A 22,674-nucleotide genomic window follows, 5' to 3' on the forward strand; every position below is an offset into this window, starting at 1 on the left:
CACAACTACTGAGCCCGCGTGCCTAGAGCCCATGGTCCGCAACAAGAAAAGCCACCACAACGAAAAGCCACCGCAACGAAGAGTAGCGCTTGCTAGCTTTTTCTTTTTTATAGCTATTTTTTCTTCCCACTAGCTATCTGTTTTACATTTGGTAGTGTATATATGTCAATGCCACTCTCTCACTTCGTCCCAGCTTACCCTTCCCCCTCCCCGTGTCCTCAAGTCCATTCTCTACATCTGCGTCTTTATACCTGTCCTGCCCCTACCTTTTTTTTTTTTAGATTCCATATATGTGTGTTAGCATACAGTATTCGTTTTTCTCTTTCTGACTTACTTCACCCTGTATGACAGTCTCTTGCTTTTCCTTCTTCCGTCTGCTTTATCACCTGGACTGAAGCTGCAAGAACACAAAGTTCAGCTCACAAGGTGAAACACAAAACTTGTCCCCAGGGTCTCTGGTGGCATCAGATAAGACTGACAGCCAATAGGAACTCTCCAAATAAGTCATTTCAATATGTAATTTTCACAGCAGAGATTTCTTATCATTGTGCTGCAAATATATTTTAAAATTTATATAGGATGGCAATAAAATATTTTTTAAAAATAATCTTTATGAAATTCATTGATATCTTTACATTTGTCTCTACTAATTTAATAATGTATGGTTTAAAGTCTATTAAAGGACGTCTCAAATCGCCCTTTACACATTTGCATTTGGTTTCATTGTTTTTCCAGTAATTGTACCACTGCTGTGAAAACATTTTCAACTAAATACTTAGTTGGAAACGTTACAAGTAATTTAGCTCGTTCCAAGAATTGAGTATGCAAATCCTGAGTCCCCAACTTTTCATAATTAAACTGTGTTTTGGCTTCAAAATCTTTCATTTATTTATTTAACACTCAAGGAATTTTCCTGCAAATGTTGCCTAGTGGTCCACTGGTTTCCAATGTATTAATCAACCCTACCTTTAAATCTAGTCAACTAATTAAAAATTTAAAAAGCAAAATTTAGGGCTTCCCTGGTGGCGCAGTGGTTGAGAGTCCGCCTGCCGATGCAGGGGACACAGGTTCGTGCCGCGGTCCGGGAAGATCGCACATGCCGCGGAGCGGCTGGGCCCGTGAGCCATGGCCGCTGGGCCTGCGCATCCGGAGCCTGTGCTCCGCAACGGAAAGGCCACAACAGTGAGAAGCCCGCGCACCGCAGAAAAAACAAACAAAAAAACTAGTCCTTTAAAGGCAACTCTTCCTCTAGGGAGGAGAACGCAAAATTGTCTGCAGCAGGCGCCCAAGTTCCGACTTTTGACAGCCCCTCGAAGCTCCGCCTCTCAAAACCCCGCTCCTCACGCACTCCACGCCCCTCTTCCGTACAGACCGCCTCCAGAGCGGGCGTCGGACGTCGGACGTCGGACGTCGAACGGAAGTGACGTACGGGGGCCGCCGGAGGTGTCGCTGGTGCGTTCCGCCACTGGGCCTGAGAGTGCTGTGGCCCCTGCGCCAGGGAAGATAGCGCTATGTCGATCGAAATTGAGTCCTCCGAGTGAGTCCCGTGGTGGTGGATGTTCGCGAGGTTGCGGGGGCCGGGAGGCGAAGGGTGGGGTCGTAGGAGCTGCTCGGGGGAGGCGTTCGAGAGGCTGGGGAGTGGAGGGGCATTTCCTTTCCCTCAAAGAAGCTTCTTGGATCTGGCTACCTCGGAGGCGGGCCCACAAGAAAGTAGCGGACGGGAAGCCCAAAGCCCGGTGGGAGGCGGCGCGGGGTTGGGGGTAAGACATGCCTGGAAGACCTGAGTTCTAGCCCTCGCCGACTCCTGGTCTCTGTGACTGAGCAAATTAACCATCCAATCTGGACTCCGGTCTAATCTGCACAGGGGGGCCGCACTCGCGGCCTTCTTTCTCTTCCCGCCCCCAGTGAGCAGTGTTGTTTGTTTCCTCCCCTGTGCTTACAGGGCCCTCTGCTTTTTTCTGCCCAGCACTTAATCCAGTATTGTCACCGTTTGCCCTCCCTACTAGCCTGTGTAGGCGTCTAGGGGCTCCTTTTCATTACAGTCCCAGTTCCTAGCACATCGTCGAGGCTCAATGATTGTCTTTGGAATGAATGATTGTCTTTGGAATGAATGAGAGACTAGCTATTTTATGAAGTTCCATGTGGCGCTGAATTTTGGTTAGTCTGTGAGCTCTGTGTAGCCCAAAGGAGGGACAGAATGTGGAAATTGGGCCAGGAGAATGATAGACTTGGGGGAGAGGGGGGCTAATGAGTGACTGAAGGTCTTTAGTGAACTTTTCCAGGATTCCATCCTCTACCTTGCTCTTGCCAACACTTAATAATTAAATCAGCAGACGTATCATTTGTGTCCTGAGTGTAAGGGAGAGAGGACTTGTCCTCAAGGTCTGCCATAGGAAGAAGGGAGGTTTATTCATTCAACAAATATTGAAGTCTGCTGTGTACTTGTTTTAGACCCTGAGAATATAGTAGTGAACGAAGCAAACAAAAATCCGTGCCCTTATAGAAAGTACATTGTTATTGAGGAAGGCAAACAGCAGGCAAAAGCAGTAAGTAAAATAGGCTTAGCAAATGGTGGTAAGTGTTTTGGAGAAAAAGTAAAGCAAAGAAGGGTGATGGAGAGTGCTGGCGATGAAGACACCTAAGTCAGGGCAGGAGTTGGAAAGGATTCCACGCTTTGAGCCTGAATCAAAGTGGGAGCTAACCATTCTCCCAGCTGCATGTTTTCATTATCAATAATTGCTGCTTTTTACTAAGTATTTTCCATGCTAGTCACACTATAAGCAGTGTAGTCAACTCCTTGACCAACCCCTACAGAGTAGTTATTTTTCTTAACAGATGAGGAAACAGGCAAAGAGATGTTAACTGACTTGTCCATAGTCACAGTAAGTGACAGAACTCTGACTCAAATCCCAGCCTATCTCCAAAGCTTTTAGCTCTTTATGTATTACACTGTGTTTGAAGGACGTGAATTTGATTTTGGCTGTGTCAAATATGAGTTCTTTTCAAGCGTGGTGTTTCATTTGGGGAGTGTAAATGGAAGCGTGCTATGGAAGACAGTGTGATACTGGAACAGCAGGTATCTCTTAAAGGGGCCATGAGAGAAAAGACTACTGTAAGTAGCAGTAATCAGTTCCCTTCTGCAGGAAGGGAACCCTTTTTAAGAAGAGGGTGTTTGCTTTCCTGTCCAGGGTGTATGTTCACCTGCCACGCTGCCAGTTTGAATCTTCATTTTTCCACTTATCTCTGTTACCTGGTCAAATTCTCATCTGTAAAATGGATGTAAGAGTAATGCCTTCCTCATAGGGTTGTTTTGAGGAGTAAATGAATCCAAAATGCTTAGAACAGTACCTGATATATAGTGAACACATAGAAAACATTGGTTATTATTTTTTGATTATTATTTCTCTCCTGGGAAAGAGAATTGACTAAATTCCAGTCTGAAATCCCTTCCAACCAGGACAGTGTGACCCCTGATACTAGTGCTGTCCAGTAGAAATATCTTGTGTGCCACATATTTACTTTTAAGGCAAGAGAAGAACAGTGTAGTATAGCCTGTAAAGTGAACTTTTACTGTCTATATGAACAACATTCTTCACTAGACTCCTTAACACTAAGCCGAAGATCAAGAAGCTTTAATTATATCAGGCTTCCCTGGTGGCGCAGTGGTTGAGAGTCCGGCTGCCGGTGCAGGGGACACGGGTTCGTGCCCCGGTCCGGGAGGATCCCACATGCCGCGGAGCGGCTGGGCCCCTGAGCCATGGCCGCTGAGCCTGCGCATCCGGAGCCTGTGCTCCGCAACGGGAGAGGCCACAACAGTGAGAGGCCCGCGTACCGCAAAAAAAACAAAACAAAACAACAACAACAAAAAAAGAAGCTTTAATTATATATATTTAACTCGAAATGACGTGTCACATGCTGAAAACCGTTGCTTGTTCTCTGAGTATTTGGAGATTGTCTGGGTCCTCTTTTCCTTGGGAAACTGAATCCACATGTTTTTATTTCACTTGTCCTGAACATTTGGTAATAAAGGCGGTGGGTAGGTGTTATTTTTGCAAGTGAGGACACATAGCTTTGTTTTGCTTTTACATACAGTATAGCTCTGTTTATTTGTGTTCAACAAATCCCTTTTAAGAAGGTCTCAATTCATATTTTTTGTTGTCATTTGAAAAATGGACCAAATCATCCAATCACTTATTTTGTGTCAGTGACTAGACTTGGTTTAAAGTATTTTACTGTAGTGTGCAACAGTGTAATCATATGAATTAATAAGAAACTTGGCATAATAAAAAGATCTGTGACCATGGAAGTAAGAGAGTCTTCTTGGTACTAACTTGCTTTCTAGCTGACTGTGAGACATTGGGCAAATTATTTCCCTTCACTGAACCCCAGTTCTCCTATTTCTGAGTTGGAAGTAGGACTGGATGATATCTTGTAACTTAGGTTCTGTGATATTTTTTGGAAAGTTTTACTCACACAATAAAGAAACAGAAAGTAGGCAGTGAAAGGAGGATGGTTGTGTAGAAAAATAAACTGGGGTGGGATTTATTTTGTGACCTCTTTGGTGAGTGAGGATCCATGAGCTGAATGACTTGCTTTCTTCTTTCAGTGTGATCCGTCTTATCATGCAGTACCTAAAGGAGAACAGTTTACATCGGGCATTAGCCACCTTGCAGGAAGAGACTACTGTGTCTCTGAATACTGTGGACAGCATTGAGAGTTTTGTGGCTGACATTAATAGCGGCCATTGGGACACTGTTTTACAGGCTATACAATCTCTGAAATTGCCAGACAAAACCCTCATTGACCTCTATGAACAGGTAAGAGTGGGGGTGATGCTGATCCCTGTATGTTGGTTTATTGTGGGCCCCCTGACTGGAAAGCATCCGTGAACATTTCTTCAAGCATTATGGGGCTTTAACAGCCCTAAAATTTACACTGTCAAAGCTTGAGTGCTACTCTATTTTTTTTTTTTTGCGGTACACGGGCCTCTCACTGTTGTGGCCTCTCCCGTTGAGGAGCACAGGCTCCGGATGCGCAGGCTCAGTGGCCATGGCTCATGGGCCCAGCCGCTCCACGGCATGTGGGATCTTCCCGGACTGGAGCACAAACCCGTGTCCCCTGCATCAGCAGGCGGACTCTCAACCACTGCGCCACCAGGGAAGCCCAGCTACTCTGTATTTTTATCTCTCTTCTTGGAAAAGCCAAGATTTTCCCAAATTGAAATTCTTTCTTAAGTGACCATTGAATGATCTATTCTAACACCAACTGTTCTGACACCAAATAGTGTGCTGCAATTTAGTTCTGACACTAACCACCCAGAGTTAGTGCAGACCCCACTAGTTAAGGGCTCGGTCCTCTACAAGACTGTCTTTACTTCACACACCAGCCACACTTTGGGGTTTTGGGCCATCTATACTTCTGACCAACTGGCTACAAATTTGAGGGTCCCCACGACCCCCTCAGAGTTGATAATTAACTAGAATGACACAGACCTCAGGAAAGTGACATACTGATGATTGCAGTTTTATTATCAAGGGGAAAGATCAGTACCAGCTGAATGAAGAGACATATAGGGTGAAGTTTGGGAGGGTACTGAACCAGAATTTCCAGTGCCTTCCCCCCATGGAGTTAGGGTTTGTCTCTTACCTGGCACATTAAAGTATTCACCAACCAGGAAGCTCCATTGAGATTTTTCATTCAAATTCTAGTTCCTTGACCCTCTGCAGGGTTGGGCTGGCTCAGAGCATCAACCCTCTAATCATATGGTTGGTCCTTTTGATAGCCAGCCCTTGTCCTGAGCCATCTCCTTAGCACTAACTCAGGTGTGATGCAGAGGGCTTATGAATAACAAAGATATTTCTATCACTGGGGAAATGCCAAGGTTTTTAGAAGATGTGTGCCAGGAAACCAGGACATAGATCGTAAAATTACTTATTATATAACAGAACAGAGTGGATTTTCTGGAAATAAGAATGTCGTGTGGTTTGAAGTAAAAATAGGGAAATGGGTTTGTTTCTTAACAGTCCACGTGAGTTTAGTTAATTCCCTAAAGAAAATTTTGGTAATTGGAGAAAGGTTTCTCTGGAGCCTATAGAGATATTTCCATCTTTAGTTTTCTCTAGCATCTACATTCTGAGTAAGAGACCTAAGAGGAGAGGAGATTGGTAGAGGAGAGGAGATTGGTAGATAAAAATGAAGGACTGAAGTTATTACTTTATAATTACTGTAGTTGTCTGCCTGAAATTACTTGTGAAAAGGAGAAGGGGCATTTCCTGATTTGTGATTTGGAGATCATTTTGATAGGCCATTTCTATGTCAGAAATAGTACTGAAAAAGAAAAATTAATAAGCGAATGCATTGACAGCCATTTTCTTTCAATTATACAGGTTGTTTTGGAATTAATAGAGCTCCGTGAATTGGGTGCTGCCAGATCTCTTCTGAGACAGACTGATCCCATGATTATGTTAAAACAAACACAGCCAGAACGATATATTCATCTGGAAAACCTCTTGGCCAGGTCTTATTTCGATCCTCGAGAGGTATGACTGTGGTAATGAAAAGAAACTGTTGTTAACTTTGAGCAATAATGTGATCTTTTTAAAACATTTTATTGGATACTTTTCGTATTTTTGATTTAGTTTTTGAAAATGATACTTTTTTGTTTATTTACATTGGTTGAAATTTGCATATGTTAAAGAGAATAATCTTGTTTAGTATTTGAGGACCTTCCCTCCACCACACACCTCATCATATAGGATTGTGTGTTGATTAGTAAAAAAGTAGACAGTTTATTCTGGTATCATTTCCACATTAGCCCACGTACTTAACTGGCCCAGAAGTGCTGCTCTACTGCTGGTATGTTCACTGTGCATTTTTGTCCCTTTGGAAGTGCAGAGTCTTAACCACTGGACCACCAGGGAAGTCCTGGTTCTTTTAGTTCTTAAAAGCTTGTGTTTTTGCTTCTCAGCTGATTATGCTTACTGGAGCATGATGATTGTTATTCTTTTATTCTTCCAAAACCATATATATATAGTTTCATTCTTTTTCACCCAGCCTTTTACTAGAAGCTTGTCTAAATAGGAGGAAGAAGAATTTAATAGGCACTGGATAATGGGAAGTTGTTAGAGTAAACTCACAGAAACCGTGAGGATAAAGGAAGGAGTTTGGATTGCCAGGACAGGATTTAATTTAGAGGTGGTGAAGAATTTCTGGGCTGGGAGTCATTTGACTGAACAGAATTATTAAAGAATATAAAAGAATCCTTGGCTCTGCAGATTTTTCACAAATTGGAAAAACAACTCTGGCTTTGACATAGTTTACTTAGGCTCTTTTCAGAAATAATGGTGTGGATTGGCTGACCTCAGTTCTCTCTCAGCTCATACTTTTGAAATGCAAGTGGGTAGAATTGAGAAGTTGTTTTTAAAAACTAAATGGTTTGATTAATCTTCTGTTTAACTTTTTATGTTTTCTTTTTTGACTGTTTATGCTTGATTACTGTTACTTTTTAAAAAATAAGCACATTTATGTCTTTTGCCATTTCTTGGAAATGATGCTACTGCTGCTCCTTTTTCAGGCATACCCCGATGGAAGTAGCAAAGAGAAGAGAAGAGCAGCGATTGCCCAGGCCTTAGCTGGGGAAGTCAGCGTGGTGCCTCCATCTCGTCTCATGGCATTGCTGGGTCAGGTAATTACAGTCTGTGGAACTGAAATGACTCTGAACTCCTGGTAGTGTTTCCTGTACCATATAAAGTCTATGTATGAGCTAAAGAAATCAGACATCCTAAGAACTGGGAAATACCTGTAGAGCTGCTTGTACCAACAGCTGTGCCATGCCACATTCATCTTTCCTGGGAGTGGCAGTATAGATTAGTGGTTAAGGGCATACACTCTAGAGACAGAATTAAGGTAACAATAGAATTTATCATCCAATCTTGAGGGCATTGTTGACCATCGTGCCAGAACACTGTCTAAAACAAATTGGAACAAATGTTTACCATAGTTAGAATCTGAGCTCTCTCATTTACCAGCTATGTGGTCTTGGGCATATTACCTAACTTTTTTGATCCCAGTTACTCATCTTGGTGTTGTAGTAAGGATTAAATGAGATAAAATGTACTTAAAACAATTGTATTTTGCCTGGCACCTTGTAAACACACAGTAACTGGTAGCTGCTGGTGGTGTTTCTTTTTCTTTTCTTTTTTTTTAGTAGTAGTGTTACTAGCATTGTCATTACAATTTTAATGTGACCTAGAGTACAGACTCCTTTCTGACCTCATCTTCCCTGTGCTCTTGGTTGCTCTCAACCATGATAACCACTCGTCTTCATGAAACTCCTCTCTTGGTTTTTCTAACCCTTTTCTTCTTGGCTTCCCTTTTCATCTCTCAAGTTGTTCCTTTCTTGGTTGTTAAAGGAAGGAGATAGGGGTGATGTAGAGAGGGGTTTTCATTTTTGTTTTTTCCTTTTAAAGTTGAGAGTGATTTGAAGCTGCTGTAGACTAAGGGTAAAGAGCCTGTAGAGAGTACCTGTTGATTGGAGACAGGTCAAGTTCTCCAGTCATTAAAGTAAAATATGAAAAATAAGCAACATATGAATTTTGGAAAGAAATAAACAAAATTAATAGTATTTATAAACATTAAATATTTCAACTATAATCATAGAATTAATTTAAAAGTTTGGTAAAGTTGTGAGATATAAAATATACAAAAGTTGATTACATTTCTACATATCAGCACTGGCCAGTTCGAATATTGAGTGAAAAAAAGAGCTTTTGTTTATAGCTTTTGTTTATAGAATTCTTATATTGTATACAATATAAGCATACAATATAAGCATACAATATAAGAATTCTAGCATTAACTTTTGTGGGTAATACATGATTTATTTCCACCTTTTAAAAAAGCAAAAGCCTTTCAAAGCTTTCAAGAGAAATGAAAGAAGATTTGAGTAGATGGTGAAACATTGATTTTCCTGGATAAGACTGATGTTGATGCCAGTTCTTCTTAGATTTAAGGCAGTTTATAATAAAGATCACAATAGGATTAGAACTGTTTCACAGAAGAATTCTAGTGTTCACTTGAAAAAATAAACTTGGAAGTATATTCACCAAAGAAATTTTGGAAAGGAAGAATGTTGAGAGCATACTAGCCCTAGAAGTAGTGAAGCTTTTAACAGGTTTATAGTTTGAATCATTTTGGTACTTGGCATCCAGTGCAACAGCAGTGCAAGAAATTGATCCTGTTATTTATAAGAATTCAATAGATGTTAATGGGAATGTCACAGAACCTAGGAACAGGGAGGAATTATTAAGTATATGGTGTTGGGGCACCTACTTTAGAATGGGGGAGAAATGTCAGATTAGAGCCTTCTCTCATATTTTATAAGCATAATTTCAGATAGAGTGAAAGTTATGTATTTTAAGAATATAGAAAAACTTAGGCGGTGATACAATGTATCAAACCTCTTGATAGAGAAGGATTTCCTGTGAGTAGGGAGTAAACACCAAGGTAAAGGTCAACAAATTTCATTACTTGAGAGTTTAACTTAAGATAAAAAGAAAGCTTTAAAGCTATAATAAAAAAAATGGGTAGATTGGGAAAAAAATTCTTTTTGGTGAACATAAACAACAAATACAATGTCTTGATCACATTAAAAGCTCACAAATTGATAAGAAAAATAGTAAGACCACAATAGATGAGTGAGCGAAGAACATGAATAAACAGCTAACAGAAGAAATATATGTAGTTAATAAACATGCAGAAAAGCTCAAACTCTAATCAGAGAATTGACTAAAGTAGGGCGTAACTTTCCACTCATTAGAGTTTTTAAGTGACATCCAAAATTATTGTTTTCTTGATATAGTAAAGGGTAAAAGGAATCAACATTGATCATGTCCCTGTGTTATATAGACTTTACATATATTATTTTATTTTTTCCTTTCATCAGCTCTAGGAATTAGGCTTTTCCCCTGAATTTAGTTGGTGAAATTGGGAGTCAGAATAGCATAGTTGACAAACTAGGACCATTTGTCTTCAAAGTCCATGGTTTTTCTACTCCCCATAATGCAGTCGTGAATGCTATTGAAGTTGTGTCTTTTGGGGAAAACACTTTGGCAGTGTATATAAAGAGCCTTAACCATTTGTGTTCTTTTCTTGATTCAGTAAGTCCTCTTCTAGGAACCTATTGCAAATGGGGAATATGCTCATAATAGAAAAAGCCTTATGTCCAAAGGTGTTCACTGCAGCATTATTTAGATGAGTGCAAAAATTAGAAGCAGTATAAATGTCCATTAATATATTAAATAAACTGTGAAACATCCACTACATAGGATATATTGTACAGCCATTGAAATGTTAGTCATGTCATAGCATGATCTAATGATAGGTGAAAACAATATAAAATTTTACATATGGTATAATTACAGCTATATAAATTAAACATATATGTCAGGGGAAAAATACTACAAGGTAACATATGAAATGCTAACAGTAGCTGTGTTTGGATGTTGGAACTATGGGAGATTTCTGTTTTTCAAATTTTATTTAAAATAAGAGACACCTATAAGAAAATAGGTGTAAAAACATGGCCCTGTTGTCTCTCAGAGTCCTCTTCTACCCTGAGATCAGCCTGTGTTCCTAGGACACAGAATAGCCGAGCTTATGTTGTGTTTGGATGGCCAAAGATGGTTGGGTCTGGATGGCTCATAGTTTCAGGCTTTGTCTGAACAATCAGGACCAGATCTTAAAAGCACCCAAGTGGATTTCTTTTCTCATAGGCACTGAAGTGGCAGCAGCACCAGGGATTGCTTCCTCCTGGTATGACTATAGATTTGTTCCGAGGCAAAGCAGCTGTCAAAGATGTGGAAGAAGAAAAGTTTCCTACGCAGCTGAGCAGGCATATTAAGGTAGGATCCTTGGACACTCAGCCAGTTGGTAATCATTTGTTGGGGACTCAATGTATGCTTGCTTAGCCAGGCCCTGTGCCAGGAGCTTGGGTTGGGGAGCAGAACTCATTCTCCAGCTCTGACAACATTCATGGTTGCTGCCGGTGATCACTGAGGTCTCCCTGCAGCCAGGCAGTGGCACACCTCAGCTGTATTACCGAGTGGACATACATTGGACATCTGGCCCATCATCTGCCCTTGGACTTCCTCCAAGGAATCCTGCATTTGGAAGACTGCTTAGCTCTTTGGTTAAGCCTGGGACTAAGAACCATGAAATTTCTATATATTTGTCCTGTTCAACATTTGTGTTTTTGCTTGCTACATGTTAGGCAAAGTACCAGGCATGGATTGTAAAGTGGGCTTGAGTGGTGTTTGAGGAAAATAATTTTATCACCTTGATGGCTGGTTCTTGGTGTTTTTTGTTTTGTTTTTTGACTTTTCTAAGAAAAAGCATAATGAAATAATTGTTGCAGTCCTCAGAATTACAACCATATTTGCTACTTTAGCATCTCCTTTTTTTTTTTTTGCGGTATGCAGGCCTCTCACTGTTGTGGCCTCTCCCGTTGCGGAGCACAGGCTCCAGACGCGCAGGCTCAGTGGCCATGTCTCACGGGCCCAGCCGCTCCGCGGCATGTGAGATCTTCTTGGACCGGGGCACGAACCTGCGTCCCCTGCATCGGCAGGCGGACTCTCAACCACTGCGCCACCAGGGAAGCCCTAGCATCTCCTTTTTATTAGTTTCTTTCTGGGTTTGTGCTCTGATTGAATTTATAGATTTAAAAATAATTCATATTCCTCAAATCTTTGACTTTGGCTTAGTGTTTTGAATTTGTCTTTTCTGGATTATATGTTTTGCTTTGCATGTAAAGGTATTTTGGGGCAGCACTTTTATTTACCCTGGTTAAAACCTTGCGACAAATAGAAATCCATTATAATTATGCTGCTGGACTAAGATTTTGTTATAAACACTTCCTTTTTTGGCATTTAAAATGAAACTCATAATAGAGCTTTTCTCTGTTCCCATCTGTCTAACGTTCTGTAGTTTTTATCTGTTAATGGAAGCATCTTTGCTGGTAAATGCTCAGGATACATTTCCCAGGCAAACAATCTGTCAGCTCTAATCAGTTCTCCTAGAGTTAGTCAGCCACACATTATCACTTGATTAAATGAAGGTCATGAAAAGAAGCAGTGAATTCGTTTAAAAAATAGTGGAGGAAAATAGCCATTTATTTTGAAAAAAGAATTTTTTCCCCCAGATGAAAAAAAAATAGGAACATTTGCCATATTTAGTTGAGTGTGAAAGTCATGCCAACAGTGGCTGATTCTGGTAAAACTTTATTGCTTGAGTTAACAGGATTATTTGTTCTAAGTCCCTTGCTAAAATAGTTTTTTTGCTTTTCTTTGGAAATACCAACTTCATTTAAAAAAAAGAAACAACAAAAACAAGAACAAAAACTAGTTTCAGTGGAGAGCCTAGACGCTAAACTGTTTGGAGAAAATATATCTAGCATCTCTTGGTGTCTGGGTACAGAAACACCCCTCCCAAACTCCATGATACAGGCTAGCTATGGCTTTATGCTAGGACAGAGCTCTCAAAAGTTTAAAATGGGAATTGTTTTAAGGCCACTACATAAAAGTGCATCTGTTTCATTGTTTCATTTGAAACAGTTTGGTCAGAAATCACATGTGGAGTGTGCTCGATTTTCTCCAGATGGTCAGTATCTGGTTACTGGGTCTGTTGATGGATTCATTGAAGTATGGAATTTTACGACTGGAAAAATCAGGAAGGTAAAGTATTTTAAATACATTAATTTTTCTAGTGGGAGAATTATCTGTTACTGTTTTTAAATTATCTGTTATTTTTGCAATTTAAATTTACTTTTTGAATGGGTAATATGTACATCTGATAAAACATTTTATAAAATAGAACTGTTATTCAGTAAAGAGTCTTGTTCCCCACCTTGTCCCTCAGCCAGTCAGTTCCCTTCCTTCCTTGGTCCACTCAGGGTTACCAGTTTCTTATGTAACTTTTCTGGAATATTCTATGTGTATATGTAAGCAGTTGCTTATTGTTTCCACTCTAACCTTATTGTAGGACTAATTGTGTTTCATTCTGAATGAAGTGGAATATCTTTTTATATGTGAAAAGCCACCAGTATTTCCTATTCTGTGAAGTCTTTTCATATCCTTTGCCCATTTCTCTTTTGGATTGCTTCTGATTCAATATTTGTGTATATTGCAAAATGATCACCACAGTAAGTCTAATTAACATCCATCATCACACATAGTTGGAAGCTTTTTTTTTTTCTTGTGATGAGAACTTTTAAGATCTACTCTTTTGGCAACTTTCAAATATACATACAGTATTACTAACTGTAGTCACCATGCTGTACATTACATCCCCATGGCACTTATTTTACAACTGGAAGTTGGTACCTTTGGACTTCCTTCATTATGTTTCTTTTTATGTTTAATTTTTGATCCATCTGGCATTTGTTTAGGGTGCTAAAATTGGTGTAGATCCAACTTAACTTTTTCCCAAATAGCTACTTGTTGACTAACCCCTGATTTAAAATGTAATCTTGATCATAGAGTACTAAATTCCACTCCATGCTTAGTGGATTTATGAGTGATTTTCACTTTCTACATTGTATATTTCTTTATAATTTACCTTTTTTTTTAACCATGAAGCAGTCTCTTTCTGTACTTTAGAAAAAATATATTTCAGCAGAAACTAACCCACCATTGTAAAGCGATTATACTCCAATAAAGATGTAAAAAAAAATGTATATACAAATTTCAATATGAACAGTAATGGATGATAAAAGAAAAATAAATAAATAGATTAATCAATACATGGTTTTAGGAAAGGTAGCTGACAGTATGGACAAAACATTAATTTCTCATGTCATACCCTAAAAACAAATAAATTCAGATTTATTAAAGATGTACAATATGTACTGTAGGGAAATTTTGCTTAGAAAGGATCATAAGCAAAAGATGTAGGCTAATATGTTTGCATTTTTTATAATAGTTACTTGAATTGTGTAAAAACGTTATTCCCAGTATTATCAGTTGTTCATCAGAATAGTGTGCATGACACTATTTGCTTTGCAGATTTAGAGTTGGCATAGTCCAATTATCTTGCTTTTAGTGAGTTTGCAGAGACCTGGGGTAACTGGTGTTTTTGTGTTATTTTGATAACTGCTTATCATTGTTTCCTTTAGGATCTTAAGTACCAGGCCCAGGATAACTTTATGATGATGGATGATGCTGTCCTCTGCATGTGCTTCAGCAGAGATACAGAAATGTTAGCAACTGGTGCCCAAGATGGAAAAATCAAGGTATGAGTTAGTGGCATGAACTCTTGTATGTAGACATTTTGAGAGTTCTGTAATGAGTTAGTGTCCTACATAGGTTTTTTGCTTAATAACAGCTGCTCTTTATGGAGCATCAGCTTTATGCCAGTGACTTTAGTTTTTCTTGTTTAATCCTAATAATAACTCTGCCTAGGGAGGTCCAATAATTTAAGGTCACACAGTTGGTAAGTGACAGATCTGGGACTTCAGTCCAGATCTGCTTGTGCCCTTTCTGCTGTGCCACTGTGGCTCACCTTATGGTGTGTTGTGCTTAGGGGATGGGGTGGTCTGCAGGTGATTAGCAGTTGATTAGCTGTGGCTTGTATTTAATTGCTGTTAAAATCCCCTGGGCTAGATAAAATACAGAAATGGTCTCTGCTAAGTGAACTTAGAGTCTGAATTTTTGTTTTAATAATTTAAAAGGAAAGAGGCTTAAGTTTCAAAGGATTCTAGTTATCATTGTACTGTGTGAACCAGACATATCATATTCAGCTATTAGCATGCATTTTTAATGCTGTTTTTAGCATATTAGTGAGCACTGCATCTTGCTTGGCTCTGCAGAGTAGAGTGGGACAGTATTTACAGGTTTTCACTATTCTTTTTCTTTTTTAATAAAGGTATGGAAGATTCAGAGTGGACAGTGTTTAAGGAGATTTGAAAGAGCACACAGTAAAGGTGTCACCTGTCTAAGCTTTTCTAAGGATAGCAGTCAGATCCTTAGTGCCTCATTTGACCAGACAATTAGGTAAGTAAGAATCCCCAGGGGCTTCCCTGGTGGCTCAGTGGTTGAGAGTCCACCTGCCGATGCAGGGGACACGGGTTCATGCCCTGGTCCGGGAAGATCCCATATGCCACAGAGCTGCTGGGCCCGTGAGCCATGGCCTTTGAGCCTGCGTGTCCGGAGCCTGTGCGAGAGGCCCACGTACTGCAAAAAAAAAAAAAAAAAAAAAAAAAAAAGAATCCCCAAACTGCCCTCACTTGGGTTTAATATGGTGAAGCCTTACAGGGAGGTACTAGTGATTCCTTATGTTTTCACCAGGATGCTTTTATATGGAGAGTGAGGGTATGTGAGACCTTATTTCCCCAAAGTACAGCTGACACAGTGCTATTGTGTTGTCCATTTGGGTCTTTACCTAGAAGAGAGATTAGAAAGGGATTATAGCAGTACTTCATATTTCTCAAAGTGTGGTCTATGGACCCACCTGCCTCAGAGTCACCTTAGAGGACATGTGACAAATACAGATTCCTGGGACCCGGCAGAGACCTCGAAGTTTGTTGCTGAACAGAAGCTTGTGGTATTATTGGCATATTTTCTTCCAGTCTCGGTGCAAAGCTTTTGTTGTGGTTTTGTTTGATTGTTTGACATAATGAAAATAATACTGCATACATAATTGCATAGCCCTCATTCTTCATTTAATATTTTAACATGAGCTCTATAATTCATCTAAAATGCTTTCAACAGTTGGTCCCAACCATAATATATAGAATATTAATTGTTCTTTTCATTTGCTTTTATTTGTGATAGAATTCATGGTTTAAAATCTGGAAAAACCCTGAAGGAATTTCGTGGCCATTCCTCCTTCGTTAATGAAGCAACATTTACACAGGATGGGCATTATATTATTAGTGCATCCTCTGATGGCACTGTGAAGGTTAAGTATTTGCTACTGGTTTGTTTTGGGGTGTCTGTTCCACTTTTGCCCTTTGAGGAGTTTTCAGTGGTGATAATGGTGAGAATTGTGGTGGTTAAACCTCTTTACTAAGTATTTTAGCCATAATTGAGGTGAGTCTGTGACAATAGTAATATTCTGTGGTAATTCGTATTGGCCTAGGGACCTCAAATCTCAAAAGCATTTTACAGATGCTATCATGTGTAGGAAAAGAGGAAAGGTGTGGAGTTCTAAACTTAAGTCCACCCCCATTTACAGTGGTGAAATTCTATCTTGCCATAGGTACGGTCCACTGCAACAAGTTCACGAAGAGCTCAGTGGCTAAATAAATAGGTCAGCCTCATCCCACCTCGAGCCTCCACATTGGGGCCTTTCTAATAGCATTTAAAGAGGAGCAGGAGGGGCGTAGAGTAGAACCAAGTCCTCTCAGATACTTATTTATTGCCTTCAGCTCTCATCTGAAAGTAGTGGCTCTTTGGTACCTTAAGAGATTTAGTTATTTCAACAGAGGGCCTCATTTCCTAGAAAAGATGGGAAATCCAAATAGAAAATCGCTAGAGATCTTTGAGACACTCCATTTACATTCTGGATCTGCTTTTAAATTGCCTTATGTAAGTGAGTGTTACGTGGCAGAAGACCCTAAACATTCTAACACAAATCCCTAACAGTCAGACCACCTTCTGCAGTGGCTTCTTCTGGCTTGGGAATTGAACCAGAAACCTGAAGGTAGGAGATGTACTCTTCCTCAGGATAGGTGGCGAAATACACAGAGCTCTTAGTGCTTTAGTCATGCGGTTTGCCTTCTTTGTGCTATGTATCAATATATGGGCCTCACAACTTGTAAAAATACCATTGGGAGGTGGCTTGTGTAGGTCTCTTTGTTTTGTGGTCTTTTCGTTTAGTTCTGCAATAAGTGGGGTAAAGCATCTCACTGACCTTTTGGACAGAAAACCCTAGAAGTCTTAGAACTCTTGATCCCTGAAATGTTCATTTCTTTTCTAGGCTGCTGGGCTTTGGAGAGGAGATTGGGGTAGATGATACAGTATTTATTAAGAAAATAAATACTGGGACAACTAGTGGGGCAAATATTTCCTCCTCTCTATAGGTATTCATTCAACATCTGTTTTGTGCTGGGTTCCTTTGAAGGCACAGAAGAAACACAACATAGTCCATGCCTTTGAAGTTTTTATACCTCATGAAATGAGTGCTGTCCAGACGATGCCAGGCAATAGTTGGTCCATCCCTTCTCTAAGCACATTTCAGATTTTAATAACTGTGATGTCTGATTTAACCACTTCAGTTCATAGTAGCTCAGAAGGGCCAGGTGAAAAGCATTAGGGTGGAGAACTATTAGCAGAAGAAATGTTGGACTGGGAGAGGTCACACAAGTGGCCAAGAGTAGCTTCCGCTTCATGGATCCTCACGTGTGTCTGTTAACATTGTGACTTCTGCAGTGGTTCTCAGTACAAGGTGAGAATCACTTGTGGAGCTTTTAAAAAATGCACAGGGGCTTCCCTGGTGGTGCAGTGGTTAAGAATCCGCCTGACGATGCAGGAGACATGGGTTCGATCTTTGGTCCGGGAAGATCCCACATGCTCGCTCTAGAGTCCACGAGCCACAACTACTGAACTCTCACACCACAACTACTGAAGCCCGTGCGCACTAGGGTCCGCCTGCCGCAGCTACTGAAGCCTGCATGCCTAGAGCCCGTGCTCTGCAACAAGAGAAGCCACTGCAATAAGCCACTGCTATCACACTGCGATGAAGAGCAGCCCCTGCTCACCACAACTAGAGAAAGCCCGCGCACAGCAACAAAGACCCAACGCAGCCACATAATTAATTAAAAACAAAAAAAGATTAAAAAAATTGCACAAACCTACATCCCACTCCAGACCTACCAAGTCTGAATCTCAGGGTCCTGAGCATGTAAATCTAAAGAACCCTCATTTCATTTTGGTGTCCAGAGAAGGGTAGCTTTCTGGTTGTTTATGACAGTAGCAGTGTTGACACAAAGCTGATATTAAAGATAGGTAGCTTGTCAGCCAAGGAAAATTTTGTAGGAAAAGATCATAAGTTTTAAAAGGGTTTTATTATTTCACTTTCTGATTTTTATTTTGTTTATACCAGTTAATCAGCAAATGGGGAGCTCTTATGTATATGGCAATGCTAGGTATTTGGACTGTAAGAAGCTTTTTTTTCTGAGTCAATTTTTTTCTTTTTTAGTAATATAATTTTCAACTGCAAAACATTAGAAATTGTTAACCTTCCTCCTCCGCCCCCCAAATGTTTATGCCTTATATTTTTGTGTTGTAGATCTGGAACATGAAGACCACAGAATGTTCAAATACCTTTAAATCCTTGGGCAGCACTGCAGGGACAGACATCACTGTCAACAGTGTGATACTGCTTCCTAAAAACCCAGAGCACTTTGTGGTTTGCAACAGATCAAACACAGTGGTCATCATGAACATGCAGGGACAGGTGAGTGCTCAGAAAGTGCCTTTGCTCAAGCCCTGTGGGCTGTCCCCAAATCAGCGTGTCTTGGTCCTGGCACTTCAGTAACCAAATATGGGTTCACCACTTGGAAAACCATATACACTATATTTGTTTTTCAGACACATATTTAATATTTTAAATTCTATGTCTACAAAACATCTTTTTGGCATCTCAGTAGTTAATCTACTTTCCCCAGGATGTTTGTATACTGTTCCCTTTCTTTTGCATCCTTTGGATAAATGAGACCTTGATCTGTCTTTAAGCCTCCTGCAGAACCTCACTGAAGATTTTGATATAACAATCCCTGTGTGAGTGAGGGAGATACAGTGTATGGATTACCAGCTTGGGACATCTGCTAGCTACTATGTGATCTAAGGTGGAACTCGAATAGGAGAAGGGCAACAGTGTCTTTATGATGTGTATTTATAATCAGAACACCTGCTGGTTCCCAAGGAACCTCACTTTTATAGCACCAGGGACATTAGGAGTAGCAAGGTTGAGGTCTCAAGCCCTGGGAATGTGTTGTGATCCTACTGAAATGTTGGGCTGGGCACTTGGGGATCCTGCTGAGCATGGAGAAGACGCAGGGGCTGGATGGAACTCTCTCTCCATTGCTTGAGTCCCTGTAAATGATAAATTGGTAGTGACGAACCTATGGTTGAGATGGCTGGTCTGCAGTACCTGTTGGGACACTGCATAATAGCCATAGTTGCCCACTTCCTAGTTTTCTGCTTGGCTTTTCCAAAACTTAAAGTTCTTGTACACCCTTGACCTGCATCCCCCAATGATAACATCTTACATAAACATTGTACAGTTATCAAAACCAGGAAATTGACATCGGTACAACACTGTTAGCTCACATACAAACCTTATTCAGATTTTACGTCTTTACATGCATTCATTTTGAGGTGGGACATGAATAGTTCTGTGAAATTTCATCTCGTGTTGATTTATGTAACCACCACGATTAAGATACAGAACTGTTTCATCACTCCCAAAGAAACTCCCTTGTGCTACACTTTTATAGTTAAACCCTTCCCCCGCAGCTTTAGCCCCTGGCGGCCACTAATCTGTTTTCCATTATTACAGTTTTTCATTTTGAGAATAGTAATTAAATGGAATCATACAATATGTAGCCTTTTAACCTTTTGAGATTGGTTTCTCTCCATTGATTTATGGTGATCTTAATGGTATGTAAAATAGAGCAAGCAAGGTCTTGGAGACAGAGTTCCATCATGAATGGAGAGGGCATCTCATTCTGTTAGAAAGAGGAAACTGGGGAGCATGGGTCCACAGAGCATTGAGAACCAGTAGTATGTTGATTTAGGAAATTGTGTATGCTAACGAATTTGCTTCTGGGTAAAATGGCTCAGTAGACTAAAGAGTAGGATTGGTGACTTGGGACAAGTGAATTGTAAATGTCTGTCTGCCACTGACTTAGGATAGCTTATCCTTTGAATATTTCAGGACATGGTGAATGGAACTGGTAACCTAATTATAAATGACAGTAAACCAAAGTACAAAGTAACATAAAGATGTCAGTTTAAACTGCTGCAGTAGAACTGTTGCTAATCCAGGTGTTTTATTTTTACCTTGGGCTGTGTTAATGATCTAGATTGTCAGAAGCTTCAGCTCTGGTAAGAGAGAAGGTGGTGACTTTGTTTGCTGTGCCCTCTCTCCCCGTGGTGAATGGATCTACTGTGTAGGGGAGGACTTTGTGCTCTACTGTTTCAGCACAGTCACTGGCAAACTGGAGAGAACTTTGACAGTAAGTATTACTGACTTACGGCCATCTACAGAAATTGTTAATGCTTATGTCTTTCTGAACTCTGAAGTAAACCTTTTCCAGACTATCTGTGTGAACCTTGGTATAAAAAAATGTAAAAATGTTATCACTAAATAAAAAAAAGGCCCATAAGTAATTGTATGGAATTAACTCCTGTATCAGGAAAAGTCATCCTTTATAGTGAGCCTTCAGCTTCAAGTGGATAGGATGGGTGTACATAAAGCAGAGAAGAAGGAAGGGAACACGCCTGTCTAGCCAGCTAGATTGGTTAGACCTTATCCAGGGCGATTGGAGAGTGGCAGATATAGCTAGTCCTCTCCGTGTCCTTTCAAAGACAAATTACTTATATATTATCCTATCAGATTATGTTTTTTAAGCAGCTTTGTGTTGTAAGAGGGCTCAATCAGTAACAAGGAATAATTAATGCTAGCTGCTGTAACAAACAATCTTTAAATGTCAGTGGTCTAACACAGTGAAAGTTTCTTACTATGTCACAGTGTGATATAAATTGCATCGTCCTCCTCTTTTAGCTGTGCCATTTGGAATATGTGGCCCCCGAGATCTTAGAAGGAGAAAAGATAGTTGAAGGGGTATACTGGATGTTTTAAAGACCCACATCTGGAAGTGGTTTGTTTATATTACTTTGTCATTCTTTTTTGATTAGAATTAGTCACATGCCGCCCACAGCCCAAATGCAGAGGGGTGGCTGGGCAGGGAAAATGAAGTCGTCTGCAGTCGAGGAAAAAGAAATGGTCCGGTGAATGTATAAAAAATTATACACATAGCTCTGTTAGAGAATAACCTCATCTCAAACTGTTCTTGAGTGAACTGTTGGCACGTCTGCCTTGTGAAGCCTCCAGTATAGATCCAAGATGTGAACAAAACAAGATGAGGTGGAAGGTGTCCTCTAGTTGAGGAAAATACTAATAAGTTCACTGAGTTGAAGGAATTGTTTGGTCTCAGCCACTGTCTTGGCTTAATATTTATAAAATGGCTTAATATTTATAAAATGGTGATGATGAGCCACTGTAGTGCAGGAGTGGTTTGGCTCAAAGTGTTATTTATACATTATGAAGAAAAGTACAGAAAATGTCATCAGCCATGTGATAGCCTCGTTTGAGTTTTTGGTTTGTGTGTTTGGTTAGCACTCTTTGAGGCTGCCTTGGGCTTGATTCCTTTGGTGAGAAGTAGGAGCTTCACTCTTCTTCCCTCCCACTCAGCTCTGGAAGCTTCTTCAGAGTGATTTGTTAGAGACCTGTATACCCTAATCCTGTGCTTTACCTATTCCAGGTTCATGAGAAGGATGTGATTGGTATCGCACATCACCCTCATCAGAACCTGATTGCTACTTACAGTGAAGATGGACTCCTAAAACTCTGGAAACCCTAATTCAACTTTTCTTTTTAAACTAGCTTGAGAGCATGTACTTAAAATGAAGACATATTCATGTGTTGCTTTTTTTTTTTTAGGCCAGCTTTTCTAAGTAAATTGTCTGAATTAGGCACAAGAATAATTTTGTGAAAATTCATGTTTAAGTAGCAGTTACTCTTTTTTATATATTTTCAAGGTATTCGCTTATCCGTTTCTAACTGGGGCAGTCACTCAATGTTTTCAATAGTCTTTTACCTGGAGAGTGAAATACTGATATTTCTAGGGAAAAACTGTACTCCTTTGATTATGTGAAATGCTGATTAAAACAGGCCTCCTGCAGTAAAGCTTGTAAATAAGGAACTATCCCAAATTCAGTAGCTGTTTACTGTCCCATCTTTTTTTTAAAAGATGTTAATAAACTTTACACCTTTCTGGAGGCTTTGTTTTTAAATGTAAGTAAGTGCTCATCTAGTTAACATATCTACTTAGAATCAGATGAAGAGGGTGGGACACTACATTATTATTCCTGAATCTTAAGTACAGCCGGAAGTCAATTCCTGGGTAGGACAGACTGAATGTAAAGTCAGGTGTCACATAGGACGTCTCATTTCACTGCCCTCCCCCAGGCATTCATTTTTCTTAGCTGTGACTTTTCCAGGGAATATCGTCTTCATTTTATGGATAGAACTAGTTGCAGGATACATTATATGAGAATTCAGTTTTGGCATATTTGGAAATGCATGTGGGTGTCTCTTTTCTGTTTCAACCAAAGATGTATATGGAATGCCTATGTTGACGTGCGACAGTACTATGCTAGGTACCATTTCAAGAAAGTGAGCTTGTTTGCTTGTGTGGGCCTTTTATGCCCCCTTTTAATTTTCCCAATTAGTAGGTACAAACAAGTGGGGAAAGTTTTGTATAGTCTTATAAACCTTCGTCCCTTGAAATATAGCCTGATCCTGTATTTGGGATCAGCTAGCTGTTGCCTAGCACATAAAAATGCTTAATATTGGGTGAATAATTCTTAGCAGCACTATGAAATCCATCTTTCC

General features: G+C 40.0%; 1 protein-coding gene across 1 annotated transcript; it reads left to right on the forward strand.

Annotated features, from left to right (window-relative positions):
* Positions 1-1,480: 1,480 nt before the first annotated feature.
* Positions 1,481-22,058, forward strand: SMU1 (SMU1 DNA replication regulator and spliceosomal factor). Its single transcript, XM_065878893.1, has 12 exons — positions 1,481-1,537; positions 4,607-4,817; positions 6,387-6,539; positions 7,574-7,684; positions 10,773-10,901; positions 12,609-12,728; positions 14,168-14,284; positions 14,917-15,044; positions 15,825-15,951; positions 18,283-18,450; positions 20,081-20,233; positions 21,542-22,058. The coding sequence occupies exons 1-12, from the start codon at positions 1,512-1,514 to the stop codon at positions 21,638-21,640; spliced, it is 1,542 nt and encodes a 513-aa protein (XP_065734965.1). The 5' UTR covers positions 1,481-1,511; the 3' UTR covers positions 21,641-22,058.
* Positions 22,059-22,674: the final 616 nt, after the last annotated feature.

Source organism: Phocoena phocoena, chromosome 6 (assembly GCF_963924675.1).
Source record: "Phocoena phocoena chromosome 6, mPhoPho1.1, whole genome shotgun sequence".
NCBI classification, from domain to species: Eukaryota; Metazoa; Chordata; class Mammalia; order Artiodactyla; family Phocoenidae; genus Phocoena; species Phocoena phocoena.